We start from the raw sequence: 14,611 nt of genomic DNA, 5'->3' as shown, positions 1-14,611 counted from the left end.
GAATTTTTCTTTCGACAAGAATTTCATTTGTTTTATTAAACTGAAGAACCAACAAAAAAATTGGTGTATAAAATGCGTATGTATAAATTTACAAGAATTTAATTTTATGAAAATCATTTCACCCATAACGCATGTGGGAATAACAAATAAAAATTAACGAATCTCATTTTCATTGGTTGTATTAAACTTCTTTGATGGAAAGTGACGCGTTATTAAAAGTATATGAAAAATAAATGCAATAGTAAACAAAGATGTTGTAGCGATAAACTTTGCTTTTCAAGGGTATTCTCTTTGAGGAATGGCAAGCATTGCCCAGATAATTTTGAAAATAACTGTTCAAACAGAATTATGAAATAAATAACTTAGGTAAACAGTATTATAGCAGGTGTGAACATCTGCTAATTATCTGAGTGTTTTGATCAACTTTCATCAGTTTGCAGGCTGATGATGATCAAAGAATGAAATTATGAATAAATTCATCCATCACGCACTAACAGCTAACAAAACAAAAACATTTACAAAAAGTTCACACCAAATGAGCCAAAGTCATTGATGAGAAAATGAAACGGGATAACGCATCTTGTGTGAAAATTGGTTCATTTGTGTACATGCGTTGTCCAGTTTCCAGGTTATTTTTCCACTCGATAATACTTTTTTCCATAAGAAGTGAGTTAAAGGTTTATCAGTTTATAAATTTTTTACAGATCATTTTTCCACTTGATAGTACTTTTTTCCATAAGAAGTGAGTTAAAGAGACATAAATGCAAAAGGTGCGACTTTGTCAAAAGTGTTGTCCAGCTTAATAAACATATCAATGGCCAAAATTCAGTGGCACACGATTTGTTTTGTAATTCTGTTTTCACAGTTCTTTTCAAAACTACCAAGGCTCGAGTTTGCACATACACCATGGAAAATATGCATCGAAATTCGATGTTTTAAATTGATCGAAACAAAAAGATGGTAAGATGTTAATTTACCCGAATTGTTAAAAAACGCCAGCTTAAAAGATGTTTTTTGGATTTAAATGTTTACTAAATAAAAATATATTGAATGGTATGAACATGTCGCCATTAATTATGACGACGACGTACGTAATAAGCAAACTTTCGCAGCAACAAATCACAAAGTTCAACGCAGCTAAATACACCGACTTAATGGGGGAAATGGACATTAAATATTAAGGATAAATAGTGAGGAAATCAACAATGATTTGGATAAATCGTTCGAATTCGTAGCAATATACAACTAGATATAAAACATGTCTGGTGAACTCTCTCTAAAACCGCTTTATTTTTGCTGATCAACAAACACTGTCACAAATGCTTACAAAAAGTTGAGACGCCTTTTTAAAGGAAATGCCCAAAAATGCTCACATAAAAAATAGCAGTTTTTGTGATTTTCTTCTTACAGTATTCAACTATGTTCGGAGCAATAATATTTTTAACAAAATACAGTCATAAGTTCAGTGCATGCATAAAGTGTTGACTTTAGAAAGAGTTCACTATGTTGCAAAATAAGCAATGAGATTGTCTTACAAATTAGTGCACAATTAACGCGAACGTCTAGTTCTAGGACCGCGCGGCTCGCTAAAATCAAGTCCCAATTCACCGAAGCGCGTTTCAAAGTACGCAGACAGACGAACACCTGCCTTGGCCTCTTTTGCACGAGGTTTATTGTACTCACTGCAGTTAAAAAATATTTGCCTGATGTCTTTGGCGATGTCATCGGTAGAACAATACTCACAATTAGTCAGTTTTTTCTGAATCGTCTGGAAATCCATTGGAGCTTTGATAACAAGGTGATAATCAGGTACCTGCAAGGGAAATTGTCATACGTGAGTCGCACAGGTAAAGCCTTGAATTTGGTTTACCAGTATCTAAACATCTTCAATTGATGACCGGAAAACATAGACAAGTGTCTTTGTCAGTCCAACGCCAAAATTATGTTTTTGTGGATCATCCCCTAACCCTAACCATCCTCACTAATATACATAGGTATTAGGAAATCAAGTACATTGATAACTTGTGTACCATCCTCACTATGACAAGTATTAGGAAATCATGTACATTGATAACTTATGTACCATCCTCACTATGACAAGTATTAGGAAATCATGTACATTGATAACTTATGTACCATCCTCACTATGACAAGTATTAGGAAATCAAGTACATTGATAACTTATGTACCATCCTCATTATGACAAGTATTAGGAAATCATGTACATTGATAACTTATGTACCATCCTCACTATGACAAGTATTAGGAAATCAAGTACATTGATAACTTATGTACCATCCTCACTATGACAAGGGAATAAAGAGAACAAGTACATTTATTCCAACTTTCACATAAACCTTAAAAAAACAAGCACGTCAAGTTCTCATGAATCATTCTCCGAAATATATAAGCTGAACGAACGTCAGTTCAATCTTTCATACCTTATTGGCGTCAACAGGAAAAAGGAAAGGCCAAGCATCCTCATGACATGTTAACTCCTTCAAAAGTTTTTCACATTGTTTCACAAGCGCTGCTGACATTCTGGAAGTTTTCGCAGGCGCAGAATTGGGCAAACGACGACTAGCAGATGCGCATGGTGTTTGGGTATTTGATTTTTTTACAGTTCGGCGAGTAACTGGAGTATTTTGTAAGTAGTCAACTTTTACCAAGACGTCAAGTAAATTATTATGACGTGTTGTTGTCACTGTTTTTTTTGTATCTTTATTGATCTTAGTCGTGGATTTAGATGGCGCAGATGTAGTAGAGATTTTTGGCTTCTTTGATTTTGTATTGTCTTTCTTTTTAGCTGTGCTTCGAGCATCTAGACAAGAAAAAGAATTTACCGAAGTTATGGCATACGATGATATCTAGTACAATAAATATAAAATTTGGAGAGCTTTCCTGAATAAACGGGAACTAATAAAGTATCAATGAAAACATTACATAGTTTATTAACAACAACGCACAGGGACTGTTTAGACTTTAAAATACTCGGATAATCTTTAAAACAAACACAAACACACCTCTAATAATAGATTTTTTAATTCTTCTTGATGTAGGCAAATCTCGATCCGCGCCGGAGCACACCTGACATATCCACTCCCCCCGGGGTACACGCCGTAACGGAGGATAAGCGCAGTCGACATGATAGACCAGCGGACATGTTTCACAGCATAACAATTCACCCTCTGCCCCACAACAAGCGCAAGTTTCCATGTGGACGGATTCGTCATCATCACTATGGTTTACTTCATCTTCTTTGGTCTCCATATCTTGGTCATCATTATCTGAAAGCAACAATCGCATATTCAGAATATGACGCAATAAACCCTTACTTAACACGTAACGATGGCCTAACTCCGACTAACACGTGGTAACTTTTGATAAAGATACACACAAATACCTTCGCTAAAATCATCTTCATCCTCGGTCACATCATCATTATCTTCATTCTCGTCACCACTCCCCTCTCCGTTTTCATCATTGTCGTTGTCAACGTCATGGGTGTTCTCAAAAAGTTTTATGTCTTCCTTTGCTTCATCTTCATCTCTACTCTTATCACGTTTACGGCGTTGTATGTTACGACGAGACTCCGCTGGCCGGCACTGACTACAGAACCAATCGCCTTCGGGAACCTTGAAAGGCAAAACGTTATTGAACATAAAATTATGAAATGGCATATAGGTTTAATGATATGCAAGATTAAAGCAGTCCTTTTATCAAAGTTTAAATTTCCTACAGTCTCCAATATACATAAAACACATAATTGTTACGATTGAAATAAAACGAAGATGAGTTTATGTTGACTCTAAATAACAATTTCCTACCCATAAGGCTCGGGGTAATGTCTAAAAATACACATCTGAATTTTAAATATGCCAAGTCAAACGTTGGCAAGTTTTGATAACAATCGTAGGCAAAGCCAGCCCTAGTATATACTCCAGCTATTCAAATTTTAAAAAATCCATTACTTGTTCATTTCTTCAGAAAATACATTTTATCAATGGTTTTTTTGCAAAAAAAGCACACCAAAAATATTTGCACAGTACAGCAGATAATCCGGCTGATTTTTGCCACCGATATTAATGCATGCATTCGAATAAAATCAAAATGAACCGTTAAAGAGATAAACAGCTATAACACAAACAAAAAAGCACCTTGCTGATAGGTGGTTTTAAACAATACATATGAAATCCCTTATCACAGCCGTCACACAACAACATGTGTTCAGCATCGCCTTTACGTCGACATATACTACAGCGAGCGTTCAATACGGACTTATCCCATGATATGCAGTTGTCAAGATTTGATAAATGGATAAACACTTGAGCAAGATTCGTACACGACATGAGAGAATCTTCCCAGCGCTCGAGTAATGATTTCTGTGACTTTCCTTTTGTCTTATCGTTACTGTGATCTGCAGAAAGAAAATGACATGGTATATTCCTTTACATTTAAATTCAATGTCGATAGATGAAAAAAATACTATTTTAGGATATGACATAATGTATATAATCGGTGCAAAAAATCTACCCAGTAAAATCATCGAGTGTTTTCGCCAGACGCCATGTTGGTAAAAAAAACTCACTTGTTCAGAAAGAAAAGCACATAAGTAAACTTACCTTTTTTCTTCTTACCATCATTCAAATCTACCTCACTTCCGAGGGGAGGAATCAAATACTTCTTTTCTATACCTCGCTCGATCTAGTAAATTAACAAATGAAAATTTTGCATACTTTTAATCATTCGTAGCCAAGATAATTTTGCTCAACATCAATATCAGGGATAATTATTATACAAAAGGTCATCTTGTGTAAGCGCTACAACGCCATTAATTCGCCAACTCTCTCCTTGGATACATTACAAATGGTTGACAAGAGATTCGAAAGAAATATTCTCCCATACAAACACATATATCCCTCAGTTGATCATACAAAGCCATTACTCATCATAGCAACCATACTCACGAAACCCATTCCCTACAAACAATGTTAGAAAATTTATTACTTGTATTAATGCTTCAGCCAGACTTCTTATACATGGATTTACGGTATGAGGAGTTTGGAACGAGGTAGGTGTTGAGGTCGACGATCTCTCCAAACGTGTCTCGGGACTTTCATAGATCTGATTATAAAACACCTTCTGTTCGAGATCTTTCCCCGTTAATGAAAGAGACCGATCAACATCCATATTCTCATTAACAGTAACCGCATCAGTACTATTATTTGATTGGTCATTCATTTGCACTGATTGATCGTTTTCTTGATTGATCACCTTTCCAGAATTCTCATCAACAGATACCTAGAGAAGAAAAATATGGATGACAAACTATTTTATGGATGTAAAAGAACAGGTTTTGTCAATACATATTAATTGCAGGATATGAGCACCATCGTGTTTCTTACCAATCTTATGTTTCTGAAAAAATCAATATAGGTACAAATGAAAGTTAACCTCCATGATTTTTATTATAAAACGTACGAGTGAGATAGAAATTTCTTCATTTATAGTCTCAGCAGTAATTCATGATTTCATAATGATATAATTAACAACACGGTCCATTTGATACTTATACATTTCTACAAGTCTATATCTCACCACCATGGACAATCTTTCTAATAAATACTAATGATCTGGAGCCTGGATAGCGTTATCCATTGGATAGCAAGTTTTTTTAACTTTTATAAAATCGTTTAAAAGGCAAAAAGTATAAAATTCGAACTGAACAATCACTGAAATAAAATCTTGTTTCAAAGATTACGAAATTTCCTTGCGTTACGAAAAATATAAACACCTTTTTTACAAGTTTGAAAATTTTTTTTATCCAATGGATAAACTTATCCAGGCTTCATACAACCGGCCCAGGAAATTCACAAAGCAAGATATACACAGTAGACATGCTACACAAACGAAAAGAAGTTACAAACATTATACACACCATATAAGCTACACTAATCATTTTGGACGAATCAACTTACATTTGAGTCATCAGGTAAAAAATCATATATTCCATTCTCCATTTGTTTTCTCCATGCAACAACATCATCAACCTTCACCACACCAAGACCACCCTGCCATAGCCGATCCTCCAAATCAAGCATCTGATCCCTTAAGCTCGCCTCAATAAAATCTTCCATTGTTTTATACATCGCCTTATTGACTGATTGATTACGCGTCGATGCAGACTTGGGTCGAGCATTTATCTTATCTCGGCGCTGTTTGTTCACATGACTGAAGGGATTATTCTCCAGTCCTTTCACAATCACGTCATACGACTCAATAAGCGCCTCACGAAGATGTTTTTCTCGATTACCTCGAGGATTCAATGAGTTTAAAAGTGAATCAAGCTCATCCTTCGATGAAATATATGACCACTGTTTTATTTCTCGATTCTTTATTCGTGAGTACATTTGTTCCAATCTCAAAGTTTGTACTCCAGAGTTCAGCACACACAAACGAGGTAAATTATCCACGGGAATGTTGTATAGTTTCAAAATCCGACATAAATCCTTTTCACACTCGATTTGTTCCCTCGACAAAGATGTGATACTCAATGGACTCTCAGAAACAGCTGACGTTGCAGATGACAACGGGCGATCTTCAGTGGCAACGGATGAACCCACGCTACTGCTGTCATCATCACTAAGCTGAAATGATATTTCAATATAAAATAATGTCTGACACAACTGCACTACTTCTCAAACGTCAGCCACACAATAGAGCATTTTATCATTCACAAAAAAACCCAAAAAAAAAACAACAAACCTCGGAGCTTTCATCATCCAGTGTTAGAAATGTGAATAAGTTGGGATCATCATCCTCAATAAAAAGGCCTGGTAATGAATTAAAAATCCAATAACGTCGAAACAATCGATCCCGACCTATCGGCTGTACACCAACCATTGACTGGCTTTTCTTGATTTCTTTCAAAAATACTTTTTCTTTCTTTCTCAAAATCTCTTTTCTCTCAAACCTTTCACTTTCTTCATTCCTTTTTGCATTCATCGTTTGCTCGGCGATGGGACCCCGGCTTCTAGTATGAGTCTTGATTTGGTCGTCATTATAATCATTGGATACAGTAACAGCAGGCTCTTTATTTGTACTAGTAACAGAATTGCAAATGACGTACAATAGGTGAAATAAATATAATTACAAAATGAGTTTCGAGCAAAGATTTCTCAAACAATAAATATGGTATTGGAGCTGAATACAATAAAAAAGCACATACTTTGACGAAAATATTTTTAAATAAGTTGATAGTAGGGTCTGTTCTGTATGATATACATGCACCATACCTGTCTTTTTCAGGATTTCCAGCGCTAGCTTTGTTTTCCTTTTCCTTTGCCCTCTCTTCCATACGTTTCTTATATTTTGCCGCAGCCTCTTCTTTGTCCTTTCTCTGATCTGCCCACTGCTCTTCTTGCAGTTCCCGCTTTGCTTTACGCCACCTAAAAAAAATGAAAATTTATTCGACAAAAAATTAAATTCGGACATTACCAACTTAACAAAACGCTTTTCAATTATAAAAGAAATTAGGTAATAATGGTTTAGTTTCTGTTCACAGGTGTATATTTAAGACACGAAACAAAAATTGCAACCTCTGTGCACAAGTTGAGAAAGATAAAACGATGAGTGCCCCTCTTCAAACCGTATATTCCTGCCATAAATACCTGTCAAAACCATCGTCGATGAAGTCACGTGTTGTAGCATACGTCAGCAACTGAGAGCATAATGCTTTAAGTATCTTCAATTTTTCAAAAGCTTTCAGATCGTAGATATTACCAGTTACCAGGCCCCTCATAATGACGCTTTCTTCGCGCTGAAACGTTACGAGATGGTCGTCTGATAGGGTAAATCCGCCACGTCTTTGCCAACGATAAGGCTCAGCGTCTCCGCCAGAAACTAAAAGAATTATTGGTGAAAACATTTCATAGTGACTCTCAATTACTTTCCTAGATACAAATCTCAGCGTGCTAGCAAACAACGTGATGATTAAAAGCATAAATTCAAATGAAAAGTCGAAGGTAACTGTGGCAATTCGTAGGGTAATTTTTATTATCAGGAATAGGAACAAATAATTAAAGCCTCCTAAACGCTACAGGGTGTTTTCAATTGACGTCAAAGCGGCCATGTTGGAAGACTATATATAAGTACCGATGCTCAACAAGGATGAAATTAACATAAATTCTTTTCACTGTATGCGATTTTCCTCCAACATGGCGACTGATGAAAACACTTTATTGATCTTTCTTAAAGTTGATCTTAGTTCTCTGGAACAGATAGTCAGGTCAACTACCAAGTATCGGTTATAACAATCAATAAACATAACTTTACCGAGATTGGCACCAGATGAAAGGATGTGCAATCTTAGAATTTCTGAACATGTAAAAGGATCAAGCGCAAGCTCGTGAAGACCCTTCCCTTGATGCACCAGAGCCCACGACGCGGCCATTGTCGCTGAAGTAGATATTGCCTTCTTTACTCGAGTAACATCACTATCTTCGTCCGCTTCACTTGAATTGTTCGGTTCACCCTTCATATTTTTCTACATCAAAAAATCATAAATCAATCATCAGGATTAGATACAATTATCACAATACCCCACTATAATTGGGAGGTATAATAGAGCTTACACTTAATCGAGGGAACATAAACCACTAAACCACAGAAGAAAAGAATCAACGATTCCTATGCACCAAATGAAACAATCAAAAAACACCTACGATGGAGGAGGGAATGTTCCCCATTGCAGAAAAGTTAATTGGCCTTTCACAGCACAGAAAAACATGAGACAGGCTCACGTTATAACAACCTTATGTGTGACTATACAGTTTTTAGAGCTACACTTGAGTACATTGGAGTAACTATGCAATTATAAAACATGTGTAATATTCAGTGTTGTTTGTTGATGTCATTTTATACGCTCCACAACAACACATGAATAACGTAGTTTGGTTCTCGTTAGCAAATCGTGATATTTTATGGAACTCCATGTTATCAATAAATAGTCATGATAGACAATAATACTTGTTTATACATTAATGTACCTCGTGATCAATATCATCAAGCCCTTCTTCTTCGACTTCCTCGGCATGTGTTGCCAAAATGGTGGAAAGAAGAAAGCGAATAATATCGTAGAATGATCCCTCGGCGTCGTGTTCCGTTAATGCAGTCTCAAGAAGCTCTGAAATGACAAAGTGAGGATGATTTTAAACAAGAACGTTTACCACAAATGAATTTAATATTGTAATTCAATGGGAAATTTCTCGTAAACTGAGATGCACGGAAACATTTTAACACTATTTCATGATGCGTAACAAAATGTTAATGTGTCTATTTCATTTTAAACTCGGATTATAGGATGTACTATTATATTCAATTGGCACAACTTTGCCATATCAATGTTCACCAAGTCATTGGTCAAGAAGACCTAAGGAAACATCAAAATTTGTGGGTCTATCCGTGCCGCAGCACATTTGCCTTTGATTTGACAAGACTTAGATTTCTTAAATTCTCTAACTAGCTAAAGATTGACACAATTTTGATGTAACGATTGCATATTTTACATACATTACAATAACATAGCATGTTATTAATTATCAGTTCACAACAAGTCTTCACCTAGAGAAACGCCATCGGGAAAATCTTGCTTGCCATTGAACAACTCGCTGAAAACGAATAGAAATTCCAGCACCATGACGATATCGGCAAAACACTCAGTTGGAAAGTTACACTCGATTGCTTTACACACGGGTAATTCCTGAAAGAAATTGTGAAGAGTATATCTTATCATGAATAACACTTTATAAATGCGCAGTACTTGCTTTGAGCACCTCACTGCGTGGTGAACATTAAACGCCTGATATATGTATGAATGGTGTACAGATGAAAGCTTATCACTTTTGATTTTACCTTGTGATCATCAAGTTTCAAGTCTTCCAGTGGTACACACCAATGTAATAAAAACATTTTTTGTTCCTTAAGAAGTTCGAATCTCTTTAAACGAGCCTAAACAGTTAAAATGAACAATAGAAATTCTATATATTTCTAATTTGTTGATTTTTACTCTCCATTAAAACCACATAGTAAGTTTCCTTGCAAGATACACACATACATGTCTAAGTTTCACAGCTTGTAGACCAAACTAAATAAAATGATGTTAAATCACCTTATCACGGGCTTGTTTCCGCAATTCCTTTTCTTTTTCTCGCTGTATCTTTAACTCGTTTTTCATTCGTTCAATTTCCTCGGGCGGAACCTTTTTTAATTTCTTTCCGTTTTCCACCTTCGAATAATGAGGTCAAATGCGAAAAAGGCATTGAAATGCTTGAATCTTTGATAAGAATCAGAAGTAATAAATTGCAAAACATTCAGTTTATTCGTAATCGCAATCCGTCAATTTTCTCCGCCACAAGCAAATAATTTCCCTCCAAAACCCTTTTCTTGTTAAGTTCCACTGACATATGTATCTGCTGTGTAGACGATTACTTCTATGGTAAGTGCAAACCAGTTTCGTGGCAAGTACTAACCAGTTTTATGGTAAGGGCAAACCAGTTTCGTGGCAAGTACTAACCGGTTTAATGGCAAGTAGTAAATGACTACTTTTAAAGCAGATTTTGGCAAGTTTTAAGGCCATTATTCACTACTCACCGTAGATGATTTCTTGTCGTTTGCAGTAGACGAAGATGATTTCTTGCCATTTGCAGGAGACGAAGATGATTTCTTGCTATTTGCAGTAGATGAAGATGATTTCTTGTCATTGGCAGTAGACGAAGATGATTTCTTGTCATTTGCAGAAGAAGAAATCTTTGATTTCTTTCTGCTCTCTTCGCTATCGTCGTTTCTTTTTCGTTTCTTTGAAGAATTCTCTAAAGCGTCGTCAACGATAGACGGTAGATCATACGTTTCCCGGTATTCTTCCTATCGTGGAAAAATCACAATAGCAATTTCGCATCAAAAATAGAAACAAAATAAAGCAAAATACAGCGACATATCGTATCGTACAAAAAGGTAGTTATCTTATGATAGAAAACATCCTTAACGTATGTTAGTTGAATTTGATATTTTTGTGCAATCCTATCCGAGCTACAAAAGCTCATTTTTTTAATGAAAATTCAACATTACCATTTTAAAACTTCAAGAGCTACAATGAACTAACTAGAATGTGAAAAAAAAACTCAATCGCAAAACATGCTTAAAGAATAAACCACATCTCTATACAAATACTTACTTTCACTTTCCAGTATGAAGTGCGATAACACATCACTTTGACGAGAAGCTTAAGTTTATCACGAGTAAAGGATCCTTTTCTACGGCTGCACGGAAAACAGATACAAAAAGCAATCGTAATAAAATACTATCAACAGATCAATCCATGATGTTGCAAGAAGTCACATCTTTTCAACCAGTAAGAAAAGTATGTTTTTTACAGGGGGGGTGATCATGCAAAATCTACAGACACGTTATTACTCTTATTACACCATTTGTTAACTAGATGTTGACTTTTTGAAGACACAATAAATGCAACAAAAAATCTAAAGAAAAATAAATAAAAATATAAGAAAACCAGTTCTAAGATCAGTCAGAGCATCTCCACAACTTTGCATTCAACCACAGCTCAAAATAATGTCTAAATGTCTTTAAATGCCAACAACCTTAGTGATAGTCATCGTCTGAGTCAAAATCTAAGTCAACATCAACACAAACAAAAACACCAACACCAACATCAACAAAAACACCAACATCATTACCAACAAAAACACCAACACCAACACCAACATTACCAACAAAAACACCAACAAAAACACCAACATCAACATTACCAACAAAAACACCAACACCAACATTACCAACAAAAACACCAACACCAACATCAACACAAACAAAAACACCAACATCAACACAAACAAAAACACCAACAACAACATCAACACTAACGAAAACACCAACACCAACATCATTACCAACAAAAACACCAACACCAACATCAACACCAACACCAACATCAACACCAACAAAAACACCAACACCAACATCAACACAATCAAAAACACCAACACCAACATCAACACCAACAAAACACCAACACCAACATCAACACCAACAAAAACACCAACACCAACATCAACACAAACAAAAACACCAACAACAACATCAACACCAACAAAAACACCAACACCAACATCAGCACCAACAATCCCTGTCCCTGACCTGGACAATCTACATCCACAAACATGCCTGTAACAATGTTCTCAAGTTTAAATCATTAACTTCGTGCATCAATTGCACCAAAGAACATGTAAAGATAATTTTTTGAGGCAAAAAATTCTTGTGTTTGACATTTTATGTTCTCTAGATGTTACCATACACCACATGACTATGGTACATTTGGGAAAGATGCAAATTGCGGCCGAACATAATAACTAGCAAGGTAAATTATGGCTGGTCAACAAGCATTTTTGGACATATATTATCATTGACCAGCCTTTATTTTGAGTCCAGCCAAAAGAATGTTTAAAGTAATCACAAGGGTGCCTAAACATGCACCTTAATAAAGTGTGTCTAAAATAATGGACCATGCAGATATATGCAAGCATATTAAATTACGTAGTTAGTTGCATAAATTAAACAGTATTTTGATGAAACACAAATCATGTTAAGCATTGACAAGCCATCGCCTCTCATTACAATGAAATAAAGCCTGTGAATGCATTGAAATTATTTATGAATTTCGTCAAAATACTGCTTAAATAACGAGGCTAACAAATTTTATATGCATGCATAAATCTGTGTGTTCCATTTTTTTAAGACAACTTGTAGAACTGCTTCAAGCTGAGGTGATTCAATTGTGCATAATTTCTATCCCCCCAATCAACATGTTACTGATGTTACCATACCTTATGCAAGACCCTTTTATGGTAAGATCTTCATGAGTACTTTTGGTTCTTTTCACTTTTACAACATACTCATAATTCTTGGCATCAGGCCAAACTGATTTCTTCATTGAATTTGTTGGACTTGTGCATGAAGATTTCTTGCTTGTGCCTTCATCATCTGACAAAACTACCATGGCATTCGACTTACTAGGTGTTTTGCCTGATTTGACGGACTTATTTTCTGGAGATTTTAAATTATTTGTGGACTTTGGTGGTGAGTCAAATCCATTTGCAGGTAGCGTGGGTTCAACAACATTATGAATAGTGCCTTGTAACCTGAAATATAACATTAATGATAGTACATATTTAAAAAAATAGCCATACAGAAGAAAAAAATATGTATTGCATAATTGGTGGTTGGTCAAAGTGTAAATGTGTTGGGCAATGTCCAAAATACCCTTTTTTGCTGGTAATTTCCTCCCACCTGACCTGTGTTCAATTTAAAAAATGTTCCAGATTGGTAGACCTTAGATCACTAATGGTACAAAGTTCACAAATGGTAACATTTTGTGGTCATTTTGTTTTCAACTTTGAACAAAATATGCATAAGATGTGAAAACATAAATTTTAATTCTTATGATGCATCAAAACACAATGGAAGAGCTATTTCAAAATTTAGGAAAGGATTAAAATAAAAACCATCACCATACGAGATGTTTGAAATAATATACCATTCTTTCATTAAACATTTCCTTCCCGTAATTTCTTTTTATGCTCTTACATTCATTTTCATTATCTCAAAAACGTTCACAACTGACTGAATCATACTTTTCTCTTTTGTAATTGACATGTACTTCTTCTCCTTCTTGATAACGCTCACGCATGTAGTTGAATAGCTCGTCGCATAAATTAGCCAAACGAGTATGTCGTGTGTAATGGACCAAAGTCAGTACACCTCTCTTTATGGGTTCCGCGATCTCTTCCACTATCTCTCTAGCATCTTGCTCAGATTCTAAAGCTTCTTCGTAGGTCAAACCGTGCCTAAGGGTAATCTCACAACTCCATACTAAACTATTACAAAGTATTGTCCGTTTGAAGAAGGAGCTGCAACACAAAAACATAAACGTACTAAACGCGAGAAGGCAAGACACGAGGCTAACGCAACTTTTAACCCAACTAACGTACGAACAGTGTTTATAAATTTCTTAAATTGAACATTATAAATGCTTACTCATAATCACGAAAAACCTCATTCGTTTGTCTGCAAACAAAAACTTCTTCTTCATCTTTCAAATCCAAAGGAGGAGGGTCAACTCGGAAATCTTTCTTGTCCAGCAAAGGCATTTGATTTACCAGATATTGACACAACTTTTAAAAACTCCCGGCAAAATCCACGAGAAGCATGTCAAGAACAATCAATACTTAATCAGTAAGAGCCTCCACAAACTTGGTCATCATCAGTTCATAATTACAACCAGAATCGTGTCTGGAAATGGTTGAAAATATCAGAAGAAAATGGACAATTCACGCTCAACGTCTTTTAACCGAGAGACCGCGCCAAACCACTTTTGAATAAAGACAGAGTATGGTATCGACTGCAGCAAGCCAAGATTGGAAACGATTTTTCTCCACTATCATATCTCGAATTTGCATCAAAATAATATCCATGATGATTTAAAAGCCATTATTTACACTGAAATATTATTTCCTCTAAGGATGAAAAATCTTTACGAGAA

The 14,611-nt window shown here is 35.5% G+C and overlaps 1 protein-coding gene across 1 annotated transcript; it reads right to left on the bottom strand.

Annotated features, from left to right (window-relative positions):
• Positions 1–3: 3 nt before the first annotated feature.
• On the bottom strand, positions 4–14,605 carry LOC124441466 (bromodomain adjacent to zinc finger domain protein 1A-like). Its single transcript, XM_046991945.1, has 21 exons — positions 14,107–14,605; positions 13,704–13,979; positions 12,897–13,211; positions 11,231–11,315; positions 10,651–10,920; positions 10,169–10,285; positions 9,913–10,008; positions 9,622–9,760; positions 9,048–9,184; positions 8,335–8,545; positions 7,671–7,902; positions 7,296–7,448; positions 6,766–7,102; positions 5,979–6,647; positions 5,008–5,301; positions 4,623–4,704; positions 4,158–4,417; positions 3,404–3,635; positions 3,024–3,287; positions 2,442–2,821; positions 4–1,813 (listed from the first exon to the last, which is right to left on the bottom strand). Exons 1-21 carry the CDS (start codon positions 14,217–14,219, stop codon positions 1,550–1,552), a joined length of 4,926 nt encoding a protein of 1,641 aa, XP_046847901.1. The 5' UTR covers positions 14,220–14,605; the 3' UTR covers positions 4–1,549.
• Positions 14,606–14,611: the final 6 nt, after the last annotated feature.

Source organism: Xenia sp. Carnegie-2017, unplaced genomic scaffold (genome assembly GCF_021976095.1).
Source record: "Xenia sp. Carnegie-2017 unplaced genomic scaffold, XeniaSp_v1 HiC_scaffold_20, whole genome shotgun sequence".
In the NCBI taxonomy this organism is placed as follows: Eukaryota; Metazoa; Cnidaria; class Anthozoa; order Malacalcyonacea; family Xeniidae; genus Xenia; species Xenia sp. Carnegie-2017.
The sequence above is the reverse complement of the archived record's forward strand: the minus strand, read 5'-3'. Positions and strand labels throughout refer to the sequence as shown.

Coding starts and splice junctions, on each gene's coding strand:
- LOC124441466 (XM_046991945.1), bottom strand. CDS start 14,219: ATGCCTTTGCTGGACAAGAAAGATTTCCGAGTTGACCCTCCTCCTTTG. Junction 7,903..8,334: donor TTCATCTGGTGCCAATCTCG/GTAAAGTTATGT, acceptor TAATTCTTTTAG/TTTCTGGCGGAGACGCTGAG. Junction 4,418..4,622: donor TGATGGTAAGAAGAAAAAAG/GTAAGTTTACTT, acceptor TTCTTTCTGCAG/ATCACAGTAACGATAAGACA.